This window comes from Diadema antillarum, unplaced genomic scaffold, assembly GCF_040938485.1.
Source record: "Diadema antillarum isolate AM-2024a unplaced genomic scaffold, OU_Dant_1.0 scf00000045, whole genome shotgun sequence".
Classification (NCBI taxonomy): Eukaryota; Metazoa; Echinodermata; class Echinoidea; order Diadematoida; family Diadematidae; genus Diadema; species Diadema antillarum.
The window spans coordinates 823,584-841,218 of NW_027270934.1; the positions used below are offsets into that span (position 1 = coordinate 823,584).

Below are 17,635 nucleotides of genomic sequence, written 5' to 3' on the forward strand. Positions count from 1 at the left end.
GTAGAGGGAACATAGCACGGAAAGGAAAGTGGACAGGATGGACGGCGTGAGATGAGCGCTCATTTCAATCGGTGTCAAGTTGCCACCACAGTGTCCAGAGCATCCCTTACTCACTGAGGGTTTGTCTCTCCGGAACGACGCAAAATGGTTGCGTGGGATTTAAAATGATGCGAGATTGGCATTCTCTTATGTTTACTTTTGTGACACTTGATGATGTGAACTTGAGAGGTGTGGGAGAGCCAATTTCTCTCTGAACTTGAGACAGACTTTATAGAGAGATAAACCAATGATTTAAAGTGTCAGAGAGCCCCATTTCAAAACATGGGTCATTTAGCTGGTAGTAAAGATATCATATTGAATTACAAAAAATCTGTGGACTTCCCTGTACTGTGACAAGTAGGCTTGTATTAAATGTCAATGTACTTGTGAAGGATAAGATGTTTCAGGGCAAACTTGGGCCTTCTGTCCTGTAAACTCAGGCTTAAGAAATAAATTCACATCATCATCTTCAGTTCTGCACCCTGCGATAAAATTCTCCAATATCTACAGATACATTAAATCCAATCATCTTTGAGTAATCATTGTGAAATGAAAAGATTACATTGATACCATTGGTCACAAGACATAAATCTCTCATACTTATAGCCCTATAGGTTAATATATCAAGTAAATGATATTTTACTACCACTTTTTAATTTGCTGTTGTCACAAGAAAAAAGAGAGATTTAAAGAGCCTTACTCATATGTTTTGTATGTGTATCATACGAATAAAGATAATGCTATTGTCACTGATTGTAAAATAGATTTTCCAGATTGTTTTTTTTTTTCTTTTTCCTCGGTCAAAAGGGAAGTAGCTCAAGGGCTTTGACCATCACTAGTACTGTGCACACCTGATAATCAGGAACTGAATCAGTGAGGACATCGCTTAAGTGCAAAGATATAAGTTCAAATGATAAAAGTGTTTGATTTGCTTACAATATTGCCTGAGTTGGTCTCAGTATTGGGTGAGGCAATTTTTCAGTAGGGCGTCATTCATTTTTCCCCCATTTATAAGAAGTATAAGTGCAGAGGTACCTTATACAGAAATCTTCTTCATTTTATTTTAGCTGTTTAATCCTTTTTAAGTGGAATGCTGCCATCATCAGTCATTAATGGTACAAAATCATGACTAAATCCATGCAAATACTGACAGAGATTCTATTTTCCAAACATATCCGCCATTTTCTGATGTATGCTGGATTGCAAACTGTCAACATTGCCATTTGAAATGGAATATGTGTCAGTTTTTTTTTTGTTGTTGTTTTCAAAACAAATGTGCAGTTTGCCCCATTTATACCATCATTTAGTCTACATGGTATGTCTATACCTAATACAAAATTTATGGTTTAAATGTTCTGGGCCTACCTCCAGCATGTATATACTGGGCTTTGTGTGGGGTGATTTGCATGAGTCCACTGCAAGCCCAGATTGAAAAGGGAGAAAAGTTTGTTTCCCCCTCCCCATCCCAATCAAGTGGGGGCCACTGTATTGCCTCAGTACAAGTTTGAGCTTGGGGTTAGGGTGGGGATCTCAAAAACTAGGCCAATTGAGGAGTCGAAGGACACCTTGCCGCGCCTGAAGAGTTACTCCTTGTGGTCATAATCTCCTCCAATTTAGGCTAAACCTGCAGTCCATGGGATCCATCAGTGAGATGCAACCGGTGGCTGTGGAAGTAGTTTGGTATACAAGTGGAAGGAAGTGGAAGGAAGTGCAAGGAAGGGAGTTTTCTTTAAGGGGGAGGGGGGGGGGGGGGCAGTGTGTGAATTTCAAAACTTTTCTATAAAGTTCTTAACTTTCTGAGATGCTGTATGCCAAGAGGTAGACACTTCATTTGCGAGGGGGTGCTGAGATGTGTTACAATATTTTGAGGACCTTGGGACAGCAGGGGAAAGTTTTTCTTTCTGCTGTTTGTTCATTTGCTCTGCGGATTCGCCGTCCAATCTGGCTGGATTACCACGCCTTTATTCCGGTAGAGTTGGCTCACTGTAGAGTGCCGCATGATGAAAGCAGTCTAAGAAAGACTGAAATTGGTGGCGCTTTTGAGGAGCTGGTGTACCCAGTTTTATGCAACAGTTCATCTACCTTAATAACTATAAGTGTGTCTGAAAGCTGAAATACTACCACTGCCTGGCTCATCCATCAAACATAAGTCTTAATTTCAGTGGTATAATGTAAAATCAGTCTATTAGCAGGTTCTAAATGCATAGATTGTCTTTCTCTTGTCAGGGAGACAACTTTCTCCCTGTGTGCCTCTACTTCTTATTTTGTGTTCACCAGCAATCTGTCTGCTTCTGCAATATGTCTGCTAACTTCTATTATCTCAAATTGAAAACAGATAGTCATGAATGCTCAATTCCATCTATTACAGAAACATGCTCATGGTTTGGAATATTTTTTAAAAGATTTGTTATTTCTACATGCATTTGTAGGAACTGTCATGCGAGTGCCTTGCAATTTGAGTTTTCGATTAGTTTGAATTTTGTGTCAGAATTTCTTTTTTATTTAGTTCTTTTGTCTGCTTTCCTCTAGTAGCCTCATGTTCTGACAATAGTAAATCAAGAGAAACTAGGTAATGATTCAATGCAGTTATCACTAAATTGCACATGGGTTTTTACTCATTTGTCATCGTATATTGATCGTTGGCTTGCTTCTCGCAGAACACGGGAGCCCCACTTGAAAAATGGACACCCAAGAGAGGTTTATTCTGCCCCAGAAAATGGACAAGATAAACCAGATTATAAACTTCATCTCAATGTTTTTCTCTTTCATCATGCCAGATAGTAGAGTCCAATACCCAGTAGGGGAACATTAGGAGGAAAAATCTCAAATCTAAATTAGAACTTAAGCTCATTCTTGGTCAAAAATCTGGGCCATACATTAAAAAGAAAATGAATTATGGGTAGGCCTACCTACCTAGATATTTGAACATTTGTCTAACAGACTCTGCAGTGATCATATTCCTCTTGAACTAATGATCCAATTCACCCATTTGCTCTTATTCATATAGGTATAAAGAATCTTGTTAGAATTTCCAATGTCACAGACATTGATTCTCTGTTGCTATGAGTGTAACTAAGGAGGTACAAAGGTTAAAAGGTCTGCTCTGTGCTCTTTAACACAACAATAAACAGAAGCATCATTAACAAAAATGTTGGGCGTGAAAAATTTATAGCATTGTGCAGGGTGTAATCACACAACCAATGGTTACAATGTTCAAAATCGACCCAGCAATGTGGATGGGCCAAATAACCTTTTCCTTCCCATATTCTTATTTTCTAAGATATCTAAAAATGACACATATGTACTCCTTTACTTTATGTTGCGGTGATAAGCCATCCAAAGTTCAGACAATGAAGGGAGAAATATGTCACCTGTTTCCTTTGAAAATTATTTCAAGATCTGGCATTGTTGTACAGTGCACTCCCTTTGTAACGAACACAATTATAAACAATTCTCAATACAACGAAGTAAAAAATTATGGTCTAGAAATTATCATCTATATCTTTTTATAATATAATTTCCCATTTGGCTACAACCACATTTTGATACAACCAAAGAAAACCGCCGGTCCCGGTCCCGAGGACTTCGTTATCATGGGAGTTGCCTGTAGTCTCTCTGTGGCATTTGTGTAGTTTGTGTAGATGTGAATGGTATTTGGTATTATATGGATGAAATCAATATCTGGTTTGCCTCATGTATTGTCTATAATGTTCCTGTGACATAATTTTCTGTTAATGAGTGCAGCATTTATGTAATGTAAATTCCAATGTAATTCCAGTTACCCGTACTTTTGAAGTACAATGTGAAGATGAAAGGGCAGTTAACACTTAATATTATGCTACATTAAGATCTAGTATTCCTGTTTATATGATTCTTGTAGAGATACATATTTGCATGAATTTGTCACATCAAGTTGCAAGACAAAAGAAAATGTTTGAAAGTGTTGTCATATTTGTTCAGAAGAACTTGTGCTGCTTCATTTCTTGACTAAGCAATAGATGTGGATCAGAAATGATAGTAGTAATGATAGTTGCAATTGCTATATAATGATTCTGAAAAAGATATGTATACCAACACTTAGATAATTACTATTTTAGGATGAAGGAGGACATAGAATAATGTTGTACAGGAACAAAGGAAAATTCTACTAGCATTCTACATTTGTGAAGACAAGTGTTTCTAGAGAACAGTCTTAATCAATGCAAGTGAAAGTATTTTCATTGTTTCTGTAGATAGAGGAGATAAGGAAGAAAAAGTTTGGCAGAGTCTGCCATCCAGACTAATGTTGGTTATTGTTTGAAGCTTGCAAGGGGCGATGAGGCAAAGAATTAAACACCAAACCCAGAGTTGATGGATTGGGGAATAACATGATAGGCAGGCATGCCACCATACCTCAACTTGTTTCCAGTGAATCATATACCCACAAACAAGTCACAGATTAATAACCTAGACTTTGATATCAGAGCAGTGAGATTAGACCGGGAGGGTGTGCCGCATGAAATCAACTGTAATTCTCCGCAAATCTTATGCATAACTACTGATTTTGTTTCATTGCCAAAGGAGCTTGAGAGAAGAAAGGGGGGAAAAAATAGGCGGATTAATCATTAATGGAAAATACATAATTCAGTAGTCGGAGTAGAAAAGGAAGGAAAACAAATCTTAGCGGGTGTGCTCATTGGAAATCAAATTGGGCTTCAGTTTCTTGTACGTGATCGTCACGAAGAGGAGCGAGTGCAAGCTCCGTACAGTCACAGCCATATCTTATTTCTTGCCTCGTATTTGGTTTTCTGGCTAATAACTTAAGCCGTTCATTAATTTGTGTGACACTGAAATCGTCCGACACGCCCTTCTGTACACACACTGTCTAGAGTCGACGGCGAGTGCATGACTTGGCAAATTTGGCTTAACCCCTCAATTCCCAATGATAGGGAATTCAACAAGCAGATACAAATATGCAAAACTTATGTGGCACTATGTTTAAAAGTACACAGATTAGATTTTGTGTGTCTATATTGATATTTCCTTTTTTCATATCAAACTTTTTCGGTCACTATTTTTCTTTTAATCTGCAATAATTGATCAGTTAAGAGTGAATTTGGCTAAAAATTGCTTGAATTTGCATAAAACTTTTTACTATATCTCATTTCCACCCGCACTCAGACATCTTATCATAAGAAATAAAGTGTCTGCCATTGTGACCAAAGTAACAAGAAAGGTGACGCAACCTAATTATGGAGATATAATGGAATACATATAAAATAAAAAAAACACAAAAATAGATGAGTGCATAGGATAAATGAAAAAAAGGTGACATAATGATATTTCATTAGTGCTACTTACAGAGAAAAAAATGAAGAAAAGCATAACATAACATCCTTTGAAAAAAAAGTCATTAGAAACAGATTTAGGACCTAGATGTAACAATTTTTGTTATCAGCTTTTGAATATCACTGCAGTCATATAGCACAGATCTTTCTTCATATCCCAGTGTTTTAAGGAGACCTGTAAGGCTTGGTGGAAGAATAGAAGAAAAATGTTATGCATCAACTTTAATTTTATTATAAGTTGTGTGTGTTTCAAATAAGTCATAAGTCTGCAGATACTTTCTACCCCTGTTGGAGTTGTTATAGACATTGTGCGACGCTGTTTAGATAAGATGTGAGTTTGACTGAAACTGTCGGAGAATTGAAAGGAAAGTAACATTGAGATGTAACTTGGTACTCAATGTTTCAGGCTGTAAGGTGTTTCTTGGGACATATGAATGTATAGTGGACTGGAAGATAGTCAAGTCAGAATCAGAACTCTATAATTAATAAAGAACAGTTCTGAGGAAGAATGGCATGTGCTTGGCTTCTGATGTATCAAACATGGAATTGACCATTGCAGCCAGGGTCATTCATGCAGAGTAAGTTTAGGGAATAATATCATTGCAGTCATAAAATGTGAGTATAGAGCTATACATGGATTATATTAGAGTAGAGACAATGGAATACCATGCAATCAATGACATAGGACAGGGAATGAAATATGGGAGAACATTTTATTTTCCTGCCGCAATCAGCAAGTTAATGATGAGTTCTCATTCACACATTGACTGTCAGCTGGTCATTGCACAAGATATGATAATTTTCTTAATCCTTTATCCTTGTTAATCCAAATCCACACCCTCCCGGACTTATCCTTACACATACGCGAAAAGGAAATCAAATCCTTGAAGGAAATGAAATCGGGGGAAGTCGGGTCAAGAAAGCCTCCTTTTTGCCAAAGAAAGGCAGAATACTCTGAAATCGGACACACTTGTCGCTCTGACAGGCAAGACTCTGAGTGGTTATAGATGATTATCTACTAATCAATTAAGAGGAGAAGTAGAAGAAAAGATTTGGGACGTGCTCGTGAGCTTTTAGGGAGGGCAGCATATTGGTTGTAGATGGATTATGATCTGTTTATCCATGATGTACAGTTGCTTCCGCTTTCAGACTACACGCCCTGGTTACTAAACATCACATTTTTGCTGCTTTTAACATCAAATCCTGATCGCTTGATCTGGAAGGGCAGGGAGTATAGTGGGAACATCAGTGCATGACACTATGTCTTCAAAAATTCTCTTTCTCTCTCTTTCTTTTACTCTCTCTCTCTCTTATTCTCTTCTTTCTTTCTCTTTCTCTTTCTCTTTCTACTCAGCAACAAAGCTGTTATCTTGACTTTTAACATTGTTTTTTTTTCTTTGTTAAAAAATGTAAATCTAGCTCTAGATCATGCTCACTTTGTTGTGACTTTCGGCATCAGTCAGATCAAGTGTCTCCTGACCTGAGAATCTCTCTCCCTCTCCCTCTCATTTTCTGTTGTATTCTTTGTCATACTCTGTAACTTGTTTTTTTTCTGATCAGCATCAAAACTTTCATCCCATGGTCAGTGTTGCTTTCATTAATCCTTGCACACTCAGAGACCATATCATGTTATTTAATTTCAATGGGCGTTTGAGACAGTGGTCCCAAAAGGATTAATTTGACAAAGTGAAAGATCTGCATTGAGATCATGCACGCACTCCAGGCCTACCTCCCCCCCCCCTCTTTATCTGTATCTCTGTCCGTCCCCTCTCTCTATCTCAACCCTCCCTCTATGCCATGTTGTGGGAGAGATGGTTCAAAAGTTCAGGATCATCTAGCTGGGGTGAGGTAGGGTTGAGGGATGAGGGAGCTATAGGGCCAAGCAGTCGATGTCGATAACATCCTGCCCGTACTCTAGTCTAGAGTCATTTAGAGTCAGTGCAAACCAATGGCAAACACTATGGTGGAGATGATGTTATTCATATTTCTTTGAGAAGGATCCAAATACGTTTTCTTTTCAGTTGCCTGTCTCATACAAAGACAGTGATATTCCCTCAAAGCCTTTGCCTCTGCTCAGTAGCCACCAAAATAATGGTATTGGAAATAATGATAATAATAATACTGACAACAAATGTGAATGATTATATCAATGAAAGCAGTTGATAAAAAGCAGTTAATATAGTTATTATCATTGTTATTATTATCATTTTTGTGGGGGTTATCAATTTAGGGGCAAGTATTTGGCGAAGTGTATTTTCATTGCACTTGCATTGTCCTTTTTAAGATTTGAATTTGTAGCCACTTTGATATACACACACCCGGTACAAACTCTATGTAACCGCTTGATCCCTTTGTGCTCCCAATTGAACCAACTTGGAGAAAAGAAAGCTGACATGTTGTCACATGTTTCCTTAATGAAAAGTTTGATAGGCATACTTATTTTTTTTCAATCCATGTTTATCAAAAGATGTTCAATCATTTCCCTCTCCTTCATTTGATATAAAATTTCATTTCCACAGAAAATTTTGTTTCGACTCTCATCATCAATGTCTATTCTACTTCTCCCTTTGTCTCTTAATTTGCCTGCCTCTCTTTGTTGCTTGCCACTTTTGATAACTTCTGCATTTGAAAGACTCCCAGTGATACTTTGATCAGAAGAAGGTTTTCCAGTAAATCCCAGTTGCGGACAGACCATAAGCCTAGACTTCCATCTTGGCACGAGCGGATGACTCATGGAATCAAAATACCGGTATGTGTCTCGATGTTCATCCCCAACATCACTTTAGCATCAGCAGGGAGGTGCAGACATGAGGACTACTGCTGGCTTCTTGATTTTTTCTTCTTCCTTTCAGTCATTTATTTTTCAATTAAATTCCCGGTGTGTCAATACTCGTTCTAGCAACCAAAGGTCAGTAGGACGATTCCTTTTTTTTCCATGGGAGCCACAAACATAAATACTTGAAATGCTGCTACTTCAGCTATCACAACATTCACTGGAAGTGGAAGGTGACCACTCAAAGAAAAATAATTATTGCTGAAGATGTTTTAAAGTCGTAATTCGCATCTGAGATCGTATTGTGAACTGTAATTTCCCATATGCAATTAGGACATTCAGTATAAAGAGAATCAACAATGGGGTAACAGAATAAAAGCACCATTTTGACAATTTTGATATTAGATGCATAGGCCTACATCTTTCAAACAATTTCTTAAAACCTTGTTCCATAACACTACAGCCAAAGAAATATATGTCTGCTTTACCTACGCTACTGAATTTCATTGAGCAGTCATTGTATGATGCACAAACCTCATGCCAGTGGTCAACATGTTTTTGTTTTTGCAAAAGTATTGCTAGATGTTTCCATAAACATTACCTGGTCAGACCAAATTCCATTTCAGCTGTCTGCAGATTATGTAGTACAGTATGTCCCCTCAAAAATGACAATCAGATTTTTGCATTGATAATTTCCAATATGATTTAACTGTCCAAATGCTATTTCAAAGTCTAAGAATATAACATCTTACCTATATTTTGCAGAAAACCCCATTCAATTTGGTTAGAAAGTGGTCACAGAGAAATTTGGATCTTGTGATGTGTGCCATGTGTTCTAAGTTTAGCACTTGGATGCTCTTGGGGAACTGCATAATGTGTGAACACAATGGACAGAACCTGGAGGGAAGGGATTGCTGATATGCTCTACAAAAAACCTCATTTCTCTTTGACCACTGAAGCAAATTGAATTGGGTTTTCTGTAAGATGTGGGCAATGAGTTATAGTTTCATACCCTGAGATCATGTTTGGATTGATTCGCTATTTTGAAAGTTATCATTGCAGAGGGTCCCATTGTATTTTCTTCTTTTTTTTAGGGATGGGGGTGGGGATATATGGTACATTAGGAATATTAAGAAACTTAATTCCATTTCTCTATGAGTAGAGGTGTCTAAATTCAGTCTAAAGTGTGATTGTGAGCTTCAAAGTTGGTCATCATGTAGAAGGAAGATACTGTAAATAACGTCATCAGACCTGGCAAGACAAACCAAGTCGGGAGTAAACAGTCGTGTCCAGTACCAACACGTTTGAGTGGGGACTTATCACTCCCATCGGTCTTCCGGTTCTGAGTCTAGGTCTTATCTCTCGCGCCCATCTTGATTGACAGGTTGGCGTCAACTGTTTGCCAGCGTTTATTGTCAATGACGACGACAGAAAACAAAGGAGTAACACCCCTCCATATCAAGATCGGAGAGAAATAATTATGTCTTGAGGAATATTGATGAACTTGTGACCTCCTACCTCTTCAGAAATTTACTTGAACATATCGATTAGAGGCTGAGAACACCCCCTTCTTCTGCCATTTTAAATGCTTTTAATCATATATGATAATTTTTATCTTGATACAGCGACAATGAACAGAAGTTTCTCATTGATGTTTACTAACTGTGTGAAATATTTATCTGTTTATGAGTTTAGGTTTATTTTAAGCTCTGAGTCTTATTTCATTGAAAAAAATAGTGGCACTTTGGGCTACATTTTAATGCAAGCTGTGACTCATCTAGTTGCATGACAAAAATGTACTGGTTTTTTTATGATTGGACATCACTGACATGATTATAATATTCCAGTTCTTTAATCAAAATTTTTTTTTAATCAAAATAATTTCAGTTCTTCTTCCTGCAAAGTTAAACTATTTTATGCTCTCGCTCCCTTGCTTATTTACCTGTTTTTGACATCCTGTTCTAAACTTTTCAACTCTTGAGGCAGGGCGATATCTTTTGGCAAATAACGTTATCTACTTAGCTTCCGGTCTATGCACACAAATACACTTCAGAGTTAAACTCCTATGGTGTTGGCTGCCCACGTTATCTCGCAGCTCCGAATCCAAGTTGCGTGCCATGAAACCTTACCCTAGAGTTTGGTCAAGATTGTCCGTGCTGCTTCCCAATGAATGTTTAGACCTTTAACCGTTGAGGATGGGCTGATTTTGCTACAACATGCATTTTCCATAGACACTTGCCCGAGTATAGTCGGGACTAGTCTTCAACAGGTTAAAGTCTGCTTAAAAAAAGAAAAAAAAAAAGAATATATATATATATATAAAAGTGGGTTCAATTCTTTATTGTATCATTTGTGAGATTTTGTTTGTATTTTGTATACCAGTACTGAAAATACCATTGGCCATCATGACAAACTACTTTTTTTTTGGTATGCAGAGAAAGGGGAAAAAATTGGAAAAAAAAAAACAATATTCGTATAGGCAGGACATATAAAGATGAAACAAAAAAAAATATGTCATGTGTTATGCTTCACTTGAAGAGTTATGTAAATCAAAAAAAAAAATGAAGTTCAGTATAAAACCTTTTTCAACTACCTTTTATCAAAATTTCATAGATAATTATTGCATGACTGGTTATGACACATTTAGAAGATATTGAGTAGACATAGAGAGCTAATGATAGAGGGGGATGGGATGGGGGTGGGAGCAAGTGATTGCAAAATATGAAGTGGCAGATTGTGTTGAACACAAGAGGGCAGTATTTCAGAATTGAACAATCTGTCTAAACATGTGTAAAAAGTTTCAAAAAAATCACAAACAGATACTGGCTTATAGTGTGTCTTTAGTTTAGAATATCCTTGTAAAACAAAATATGCCTTATAAACAGCAGGGAAAATAATACAGATTTAGCATAATATCATGATTATGGAGATTAAGATAATAGATTGTAAAATAGATATGACATTTCTTGCTTGTAAGAAATCCTGAAAGAAATGTACAATTTCTGAACCAAAGAATTATTGAAATGTCATTTTTGCAGCTTCCTTGTTAGGTCATGCAAATCAAACATATAGACAAAAAACTGCATTCATGAGAGAAGTAAACTACAAAAATGATTATTTTGACTCTACTGAACAATGAAAGCTCAGAAAGATTTTAAAAAGAATAAATATTATGAGAATTGTAGAATGTTAAGAGCAAATCTCTCATGTCTGCTCATGATGTTTCACATCTCACTTTCAAGTCAGACCAGGGACATGGGAGCTAAATCTCCCGACTATCATAAGCCAGCACTCACTTGTACGATAATTTCCAATTACCTACAAATTTGTTGGAGCAATTACAGCCTCAGAAATCCTTTCTTGCAATATGTTTTTCACTGCTTTATTTTTGTTCTTCTTCCTTTTGTTCCACGGTGCTTCCTCCTTTGATCGGTGAAGAGATAAAACTCAGCCCAGAAGTTCAAGTACTCACGAGGAAGCAGGGGATTAGCCCCAATGAGTTTAGCAGGTTGTTCCATCTGTCAGGCCCTGATCATGGGGTAGAAAGGAGGACCAGAGTGGGGTGGGTGGGAGGTGGAAGAAGGGTTAATCTGCTTTGAAAAGCTACCTCCTTGTCTGCGTCTTCACGGTCAAAAAAAAAAAAAAGAGAGAGAAAAAGGCTGCGGTGCTACCCACTTGGCGAGCTCATCTCTCCGTCTGGTTGGCTACCCCGGTCGCTGACGTTAGGCAAGCCGTCTGTTTCCCTCATCAGCGGCGATTCTTAGGTTGGAGCTAGAGGAGCGGCGATATACCTGCAATCATGGGGTAACCTTCGGCGCTGTAATCCACCTGTCTTAGCGGGCGCTCGAATGGTAAAAGCGGATGCTCGGCCAAGTTGAAAGATTTTCTCACAACACTTACCAACAGGAACTGACAATCCATTGGATGTTGGATCCTGCCGTGGAATAAAAAATGAAAACAATCTCTCAAAGGCTAAGGAGAAATTCTGTGAAAAAGAAGTAAAATGAAGACTAAATGAGTAGAGTGTTTCATTAATGTGTCCTTAATGGTGAGAATGGTCTTACAATGATATAAACCATTAGTCAGATTATTGTGTAACCCTCATCGTCACAGCGCACCTTGTGTCTCCACACAAATCAATGTTGTTCTAAACATCATAATATGTATGAATGTCATAAGAGAGAACAAATGATATGATTCTTGGTTACAAGGCAAATGAAAAGAAAAAATTGTTTTCAACACTGATTCTAAATGACCATCATTAAGACAATAATATAAAAGTGGGTTTTTTTTATTAATCTAGGTTTGCATTTATATTTGCCCCCCCCCCCAAAAAAAAAAAAAAAAAAAATGAACCATTGCTTGTGATATGAAGAGTACTGGGACCTCCAATCTTATCTTTCAACTCCTAGACTATTTGAAATGCCGAACAGTGAGTGAAGTCACCCAGAGAATGTCTGGGTGTAGAAATGTTTTACTAAACACCAGATTTATTTTGAATTCCTTCAGAGCACACTGCATGTCTTCTTTATCAAAGCTCTTTCAAAGAAAAAAAAAAAGTATCTCGATTATTTCTTAGACTGGTTTCGAGACCAGTTTGCAGATACTTAGCAACAGTAGTTAATGTGTTTTTTGACAATGCTTAGCGACAAAATTTTCAAATATCATTGGAATCCATCTTATGTCCATAAGTGATGGATCATTTATGATTTGCTATATAAATGCAATCATGCCTAATCACTGGTATATTTCATATTTTACTTACCTCACATTTTAAAGCATGCATGTGTGTATGTCAAATTCATTTAAAAAAGTGCAGAAAGAAATCAAAGTGAATCTGAGGACACTTTACAGTTTTTATCACCCTTTCAATGATTACAGATTTATTTGCCACAATATGGGGATATCGGTCATATATCAAATGCTCCTAATCCTTCCTAATTCTGAAACCAACAAAAGAATTAGAAGGAAGGTTTCATGACAAATTGTGTCATGAACTCTTTTAACTGCTCATCTGAATGATGCACTCTAGTTTTACCTCTTCAATCTACCGTAACCCCCCCCCCCCTTATCACTCCATCCTTTCCTAACCTATTATCCCCTTCTTTGTCTCACAGTTTTCCTCCTTGCAATTTCTCTTTCACTCTTTGTGAACACTCCAGTTCATTCCTAGCAAAGTACAGTGGTCCTTTTTTGTTCTACCAGTTTCAAAACAGATCCCAGCTCGTGTTTGGAATTCAAAGCAGGAACATTATGCCCTTGTTTTCCAAACAAAAAAGTTCAACTGAACTACTGCAGTTTTTTATTATCATTAGTCACAGGAGCATTAAAATCAACCCACGTTGGCACATTGTTGTGTAAAATATTGATTACTGGTATTTGGCAAAGTACATTTCTTGGTTTACACAATTTGAACTTTTCCCTCACAATAGTCTGAGGTGTAGCATAATTTGATACCAACCACACTGGTCTTTCCTTTTTGTTGGTAGCTATACAAACAGCTCCTCTAACAAGTGCTAGTCTAGTCAGACAGTTTTCTTTCACTTTATTTCTTCTGTATGAATTTGCATGTGAGAAGTGTGCCAAAGAAATTTGAGAGTTTTTCTTTCTCTGCGTACAATGTACATAGTATATTTACTTAACACACAAGTAGCTGGAGAGAAGAATTACTTTCTCCTTGAAAAAACGTGTGATGAATAGTAAGGTTTTGAACATGGTATGGATAGTGATGTTAACAGAGCCAGAAGCTTCCAAAGTAGGACTCGGCATTTGCAAGGTTACATTTCATACAGCATTCCTAGCTGGGCAGTTTGTGTGTCTGAAAGTGGTATGATTTCTGTGATAATTATGATATTGTTTCTGTCAAACTTTTTCTGTCTGAATCACTTCTTCTCTGTCCTATCCTGGTTTGTCTTCATGTGATCATGAAGATGGTTTTTGAAATACATTGGCCAATTTGTTGACTTCGATTGTACATTGCACTCCCGCTATAATGAACACGGTTATAACGAAGTAAAAATTTGGGGTGCAATGTCATCCAGCACTCGATGTACTTTTATTGTTTATTTGTTCAGTTATACCAAAATTTTTATATAACGAAAGAAAACTGCCGGTCTTGAGGTCTTTGTTATAACAGGAGTCCACTGTAGTAAGTTTTTATTGTTGGTTTGCCATGGTATCAAGGAAATGGCAAACACTTATTTCACTTTTTCTCAGTATTTGTGAATCTGAAATTATAGGTGTATTATTGATAAGGCTACTTTGAATTAATCTTATCATGTTCCATGGCACTCCTGCCAACTTTGTCATGCTGTACATTTAAGTTGTACTTTTGCATCATTTTGTTATATTTCAATTAAAAATAAATTGTATATCTTCTCTCTTTCTGCTGTCATTTCAGATACATACACTCTAAGGAGAAGCCGTTCAAGTGCGGTGAATGTGGCAAGGGATTCTGCCAGGCACGCACACTGGCCGTCCACAAGACGCTCCACATGCAGCAGTCGCCGCACAAGTGCGCCACCTGTGGGCGGACCTTCAACCAGCGCAGCAACCTCAAGACCCACCTCCTCACACACACCGACATCAAGCCCTTCAACTGCCCCAACTGTGGCAAGGTCTTCCGCCGCAACTGCGACCTACGGCGCCACAGCTTCACCCACAATGAGTGCGTCGGGGCCATACAGGCTGCAGCAGCGGCTGCCGCTGCAGCCGCGGCAGCCGCGGCTTCGGTAACAACCAGCAGCGCCACCCTAGTGGAAGTAACCAATTAGAGTGACGGTGGAGGAAACCAGATTGAGGATGCTTATATAGACTTGGTTCTCTGTCGGTTGCGTAGTAGGATGATGGAAGAACTGGACTCTACCGTCGAGCTAGGACTCAGGGTGGATGAGTGAACACGGTCAGCATTAACCTGTTGAGGATGGACTGATTTTGCTATAGCATGCATTTCCCATAGACACCTGCCCAGGTATTCTCGGGACTCGTCCTCAATGGGTTTAGGTATGATTTGCCTCAGTCTGATCGGTAGACTGTCATTGGCTGCTGGTAAAGACTGACAACGGCTCAAACTCAATTTGCATCTCTGTCAAAATCACATTCTTGACCCCGGCAGCATTTTGCTGTGCGTTTGATTTGGTGTCAAACATCCCTACAAACTGGCCATCTGAAGAACTGGTATCAGAAAAATGAACATAGCCATGTGATGTGTACTGCTGGGCTAAGTCCACTGTAATTGGCACACTTTTTTTGAAAAGATACGTAGCACACTCTATACGAAATAGATGTAAACATAAGTGTATATCTTGTGTACAGTTTGGGATGTATGTAGTACAGTGGATAAAGTGTGCTATAGGATTGCCTGTGATGTTTTTTCCTCACAAGGATTCTGTGAAGTGGTGTTTGTGCACAGAAAAGAGTGAGTTATTGTAAAACTTCAACAACTTTTTAAGTACTTCAAGGGCAGAAAGATTTACCACTACTTACATATACTGTACAGATTAATTGTCTAAGAGCAAGCATGAATGTGTCATAGGTGCTTTGATGTCTAGGCATGTCTTGCTTGCAAAAAGCAGTGTTTCATTTGCTAATATTTAAATGCTTAACCAGTACCTTTTTCCATAGGATGGTACATGTATACATATATGACTGTGTATATTTGTCATTGTGGAAACTAAGATGTTTCCATTCTGAAAGAGGTATGCGGCGATACATGCAATTGTATATATTATTGACCGTTTTGCTGGCGATAATGTGAAAATTGGGCATGAAGTGTAGAGAAGCACCTTTTATTTGTGAATATTTTATTAGAAGTTTATCCAGAAACTTTGAACTGGGTATTGCTGTTAGTGTAACAGACAAGAAATAGAAATATCTTACTGAAATCTTCATTACTTATATATACAAGTGTTTTATAAACAGGTGCTAGATTGTAATTATCTGATTGTTGCACAAGAAAAGTCTTAGCATCATGTTGTCTGTGTCCTGTCTGAATAATATATTATTCATGATTACTTTCAAATGTCCTCAAACCAGATGTAAATACAAAAAAAAAAACATACATATATGTAGGAACAAGACAAAGATAAAAGTCATATACCCATTCTGGGCAGAAAAGAATATACATGATATTGTATTACTGACTAGGATACATGAATATGCATCAGTCTCCATACAGAATGTTGTCACAACTTCAGTCCTGTAGCAGAGGAATGTCGCTTGATCAATCAACCCCTGGTGCATTATGTCTTTACCTCCCAGAGCCAAAGCTATGATTCTGAACACCTCAAATGTTCATGTTGTCAGCCATGCAATGATGTACAGACCCTTTCTTAAAGAGAGTAATAAACTTAACATTTAAAAAGATTTTTAAAAAAATGTTTGGCATACCCACAAAACATGTTTTGCAGGCAATATGTGTAACAGTGTAAATAGAACAGGTGTCAAGAAAAAACAAACAAACAAAACAAATCATTGTCTCATAAGCATTTCCAAATTATTTAATGATAATGTAAAGTTGTTGTGTTTTTTCTTAAATGGAAAATTCCCAAAGTTCCATGGTATGGTATCAGTTTATACCTCAAAATCCCATCTGTGTTTTATATTTCTCCCAAGAAGAAAGTAGATGCATTGAAGGTGCAGTACAGTTAAAAGAAACACAAAAACAAACCCCTAAGTTCTATAACAGAATATTGAAATAGATTCCACCTTGTGTGCTGAGTTGTATCAATATCATGACTGAATGTAAAATATTGAGAGAAAAAAGAAAAGTTATCTTAAGATACTTATTAGGAGATGCTGTGCACTTCTGAGCAAGTGAAGGCTATATAGATGTAGTGTAATAGGTCGTAGGTGAGACTGATCCACACGATGTCATTGTATGCACCTGCAGTCTATGTATTCAAGATGAGAAGCATTTTGCTAAGCACTAATCAAGAAATTTGAGAAAATGAATGTCGACTAATTTTGTATAATGTATCCAGTACTGAAAATAGATAGATGTACACCCTTCATACCCAAAGATGCTGTCGCACATGCTTTTAGCGTTTCCATGTCTTTTTTTGAAGACGCTTTATATTCAAAAGCATCAGGTCTTATTTCAGCCTGTGATTGAGTACTGACTGAATTAGCCAAAATTCTTTGTATTTTTATACTAATGTTTGAGAATCACCTTTTTGAATATCATACTAATTGTCTCTCAAAAATCAGTACAGGTACTGATCAAATAGCTCAATCGTGAAAAGTCACAGCTTTTGTGATGGTGCCACTGATAGGATATATTCTTCCTTTTGGAAGAGATTTGGTAAAATCAGGAGTTTCTCTCGATGTCTCTTTCTTTACTAGTCCAATCATCAATTTTTCAATTATTCATTTTGTGTGTCACAATTAGCGTTGATTTCCCAATCTCATTGTCACCTGCTATTCCTCAATGAACTTCTGATCTCTTCCCATGCTCTCAAGTCTATTCACTTCCTCATCATGTGGTGAGATATCACTG

The 17,635-nt window shown here is 37.5% G+C and overlaps 1 protein-coding gene across 1 annotated transcript in view; it reads left to right on the top strand.

The window, feature by feature from the left end:
- The window catches only part of LOC139714869 (uncharacterized), a 39,693-nt gene extending 23,612 nt beyond the window's left edge, over window positions 1–16,081 (top strand). The window contains exon 3 of the mRNA XM_071626521.1: window positions 14,540–16,081. Within this exon, the coding sequence (XP_071482622.1) occupies window positions 14,540–14,912 (373 nt within the window). The 3' untranslated portion in view covers window positions 14,913–16,081. The remainder of the gene's footprint in view (window positions 1–14,539) is intronic.
- Window positions 16,082–17,635: the final 1,554 nt, after the last annotated feature.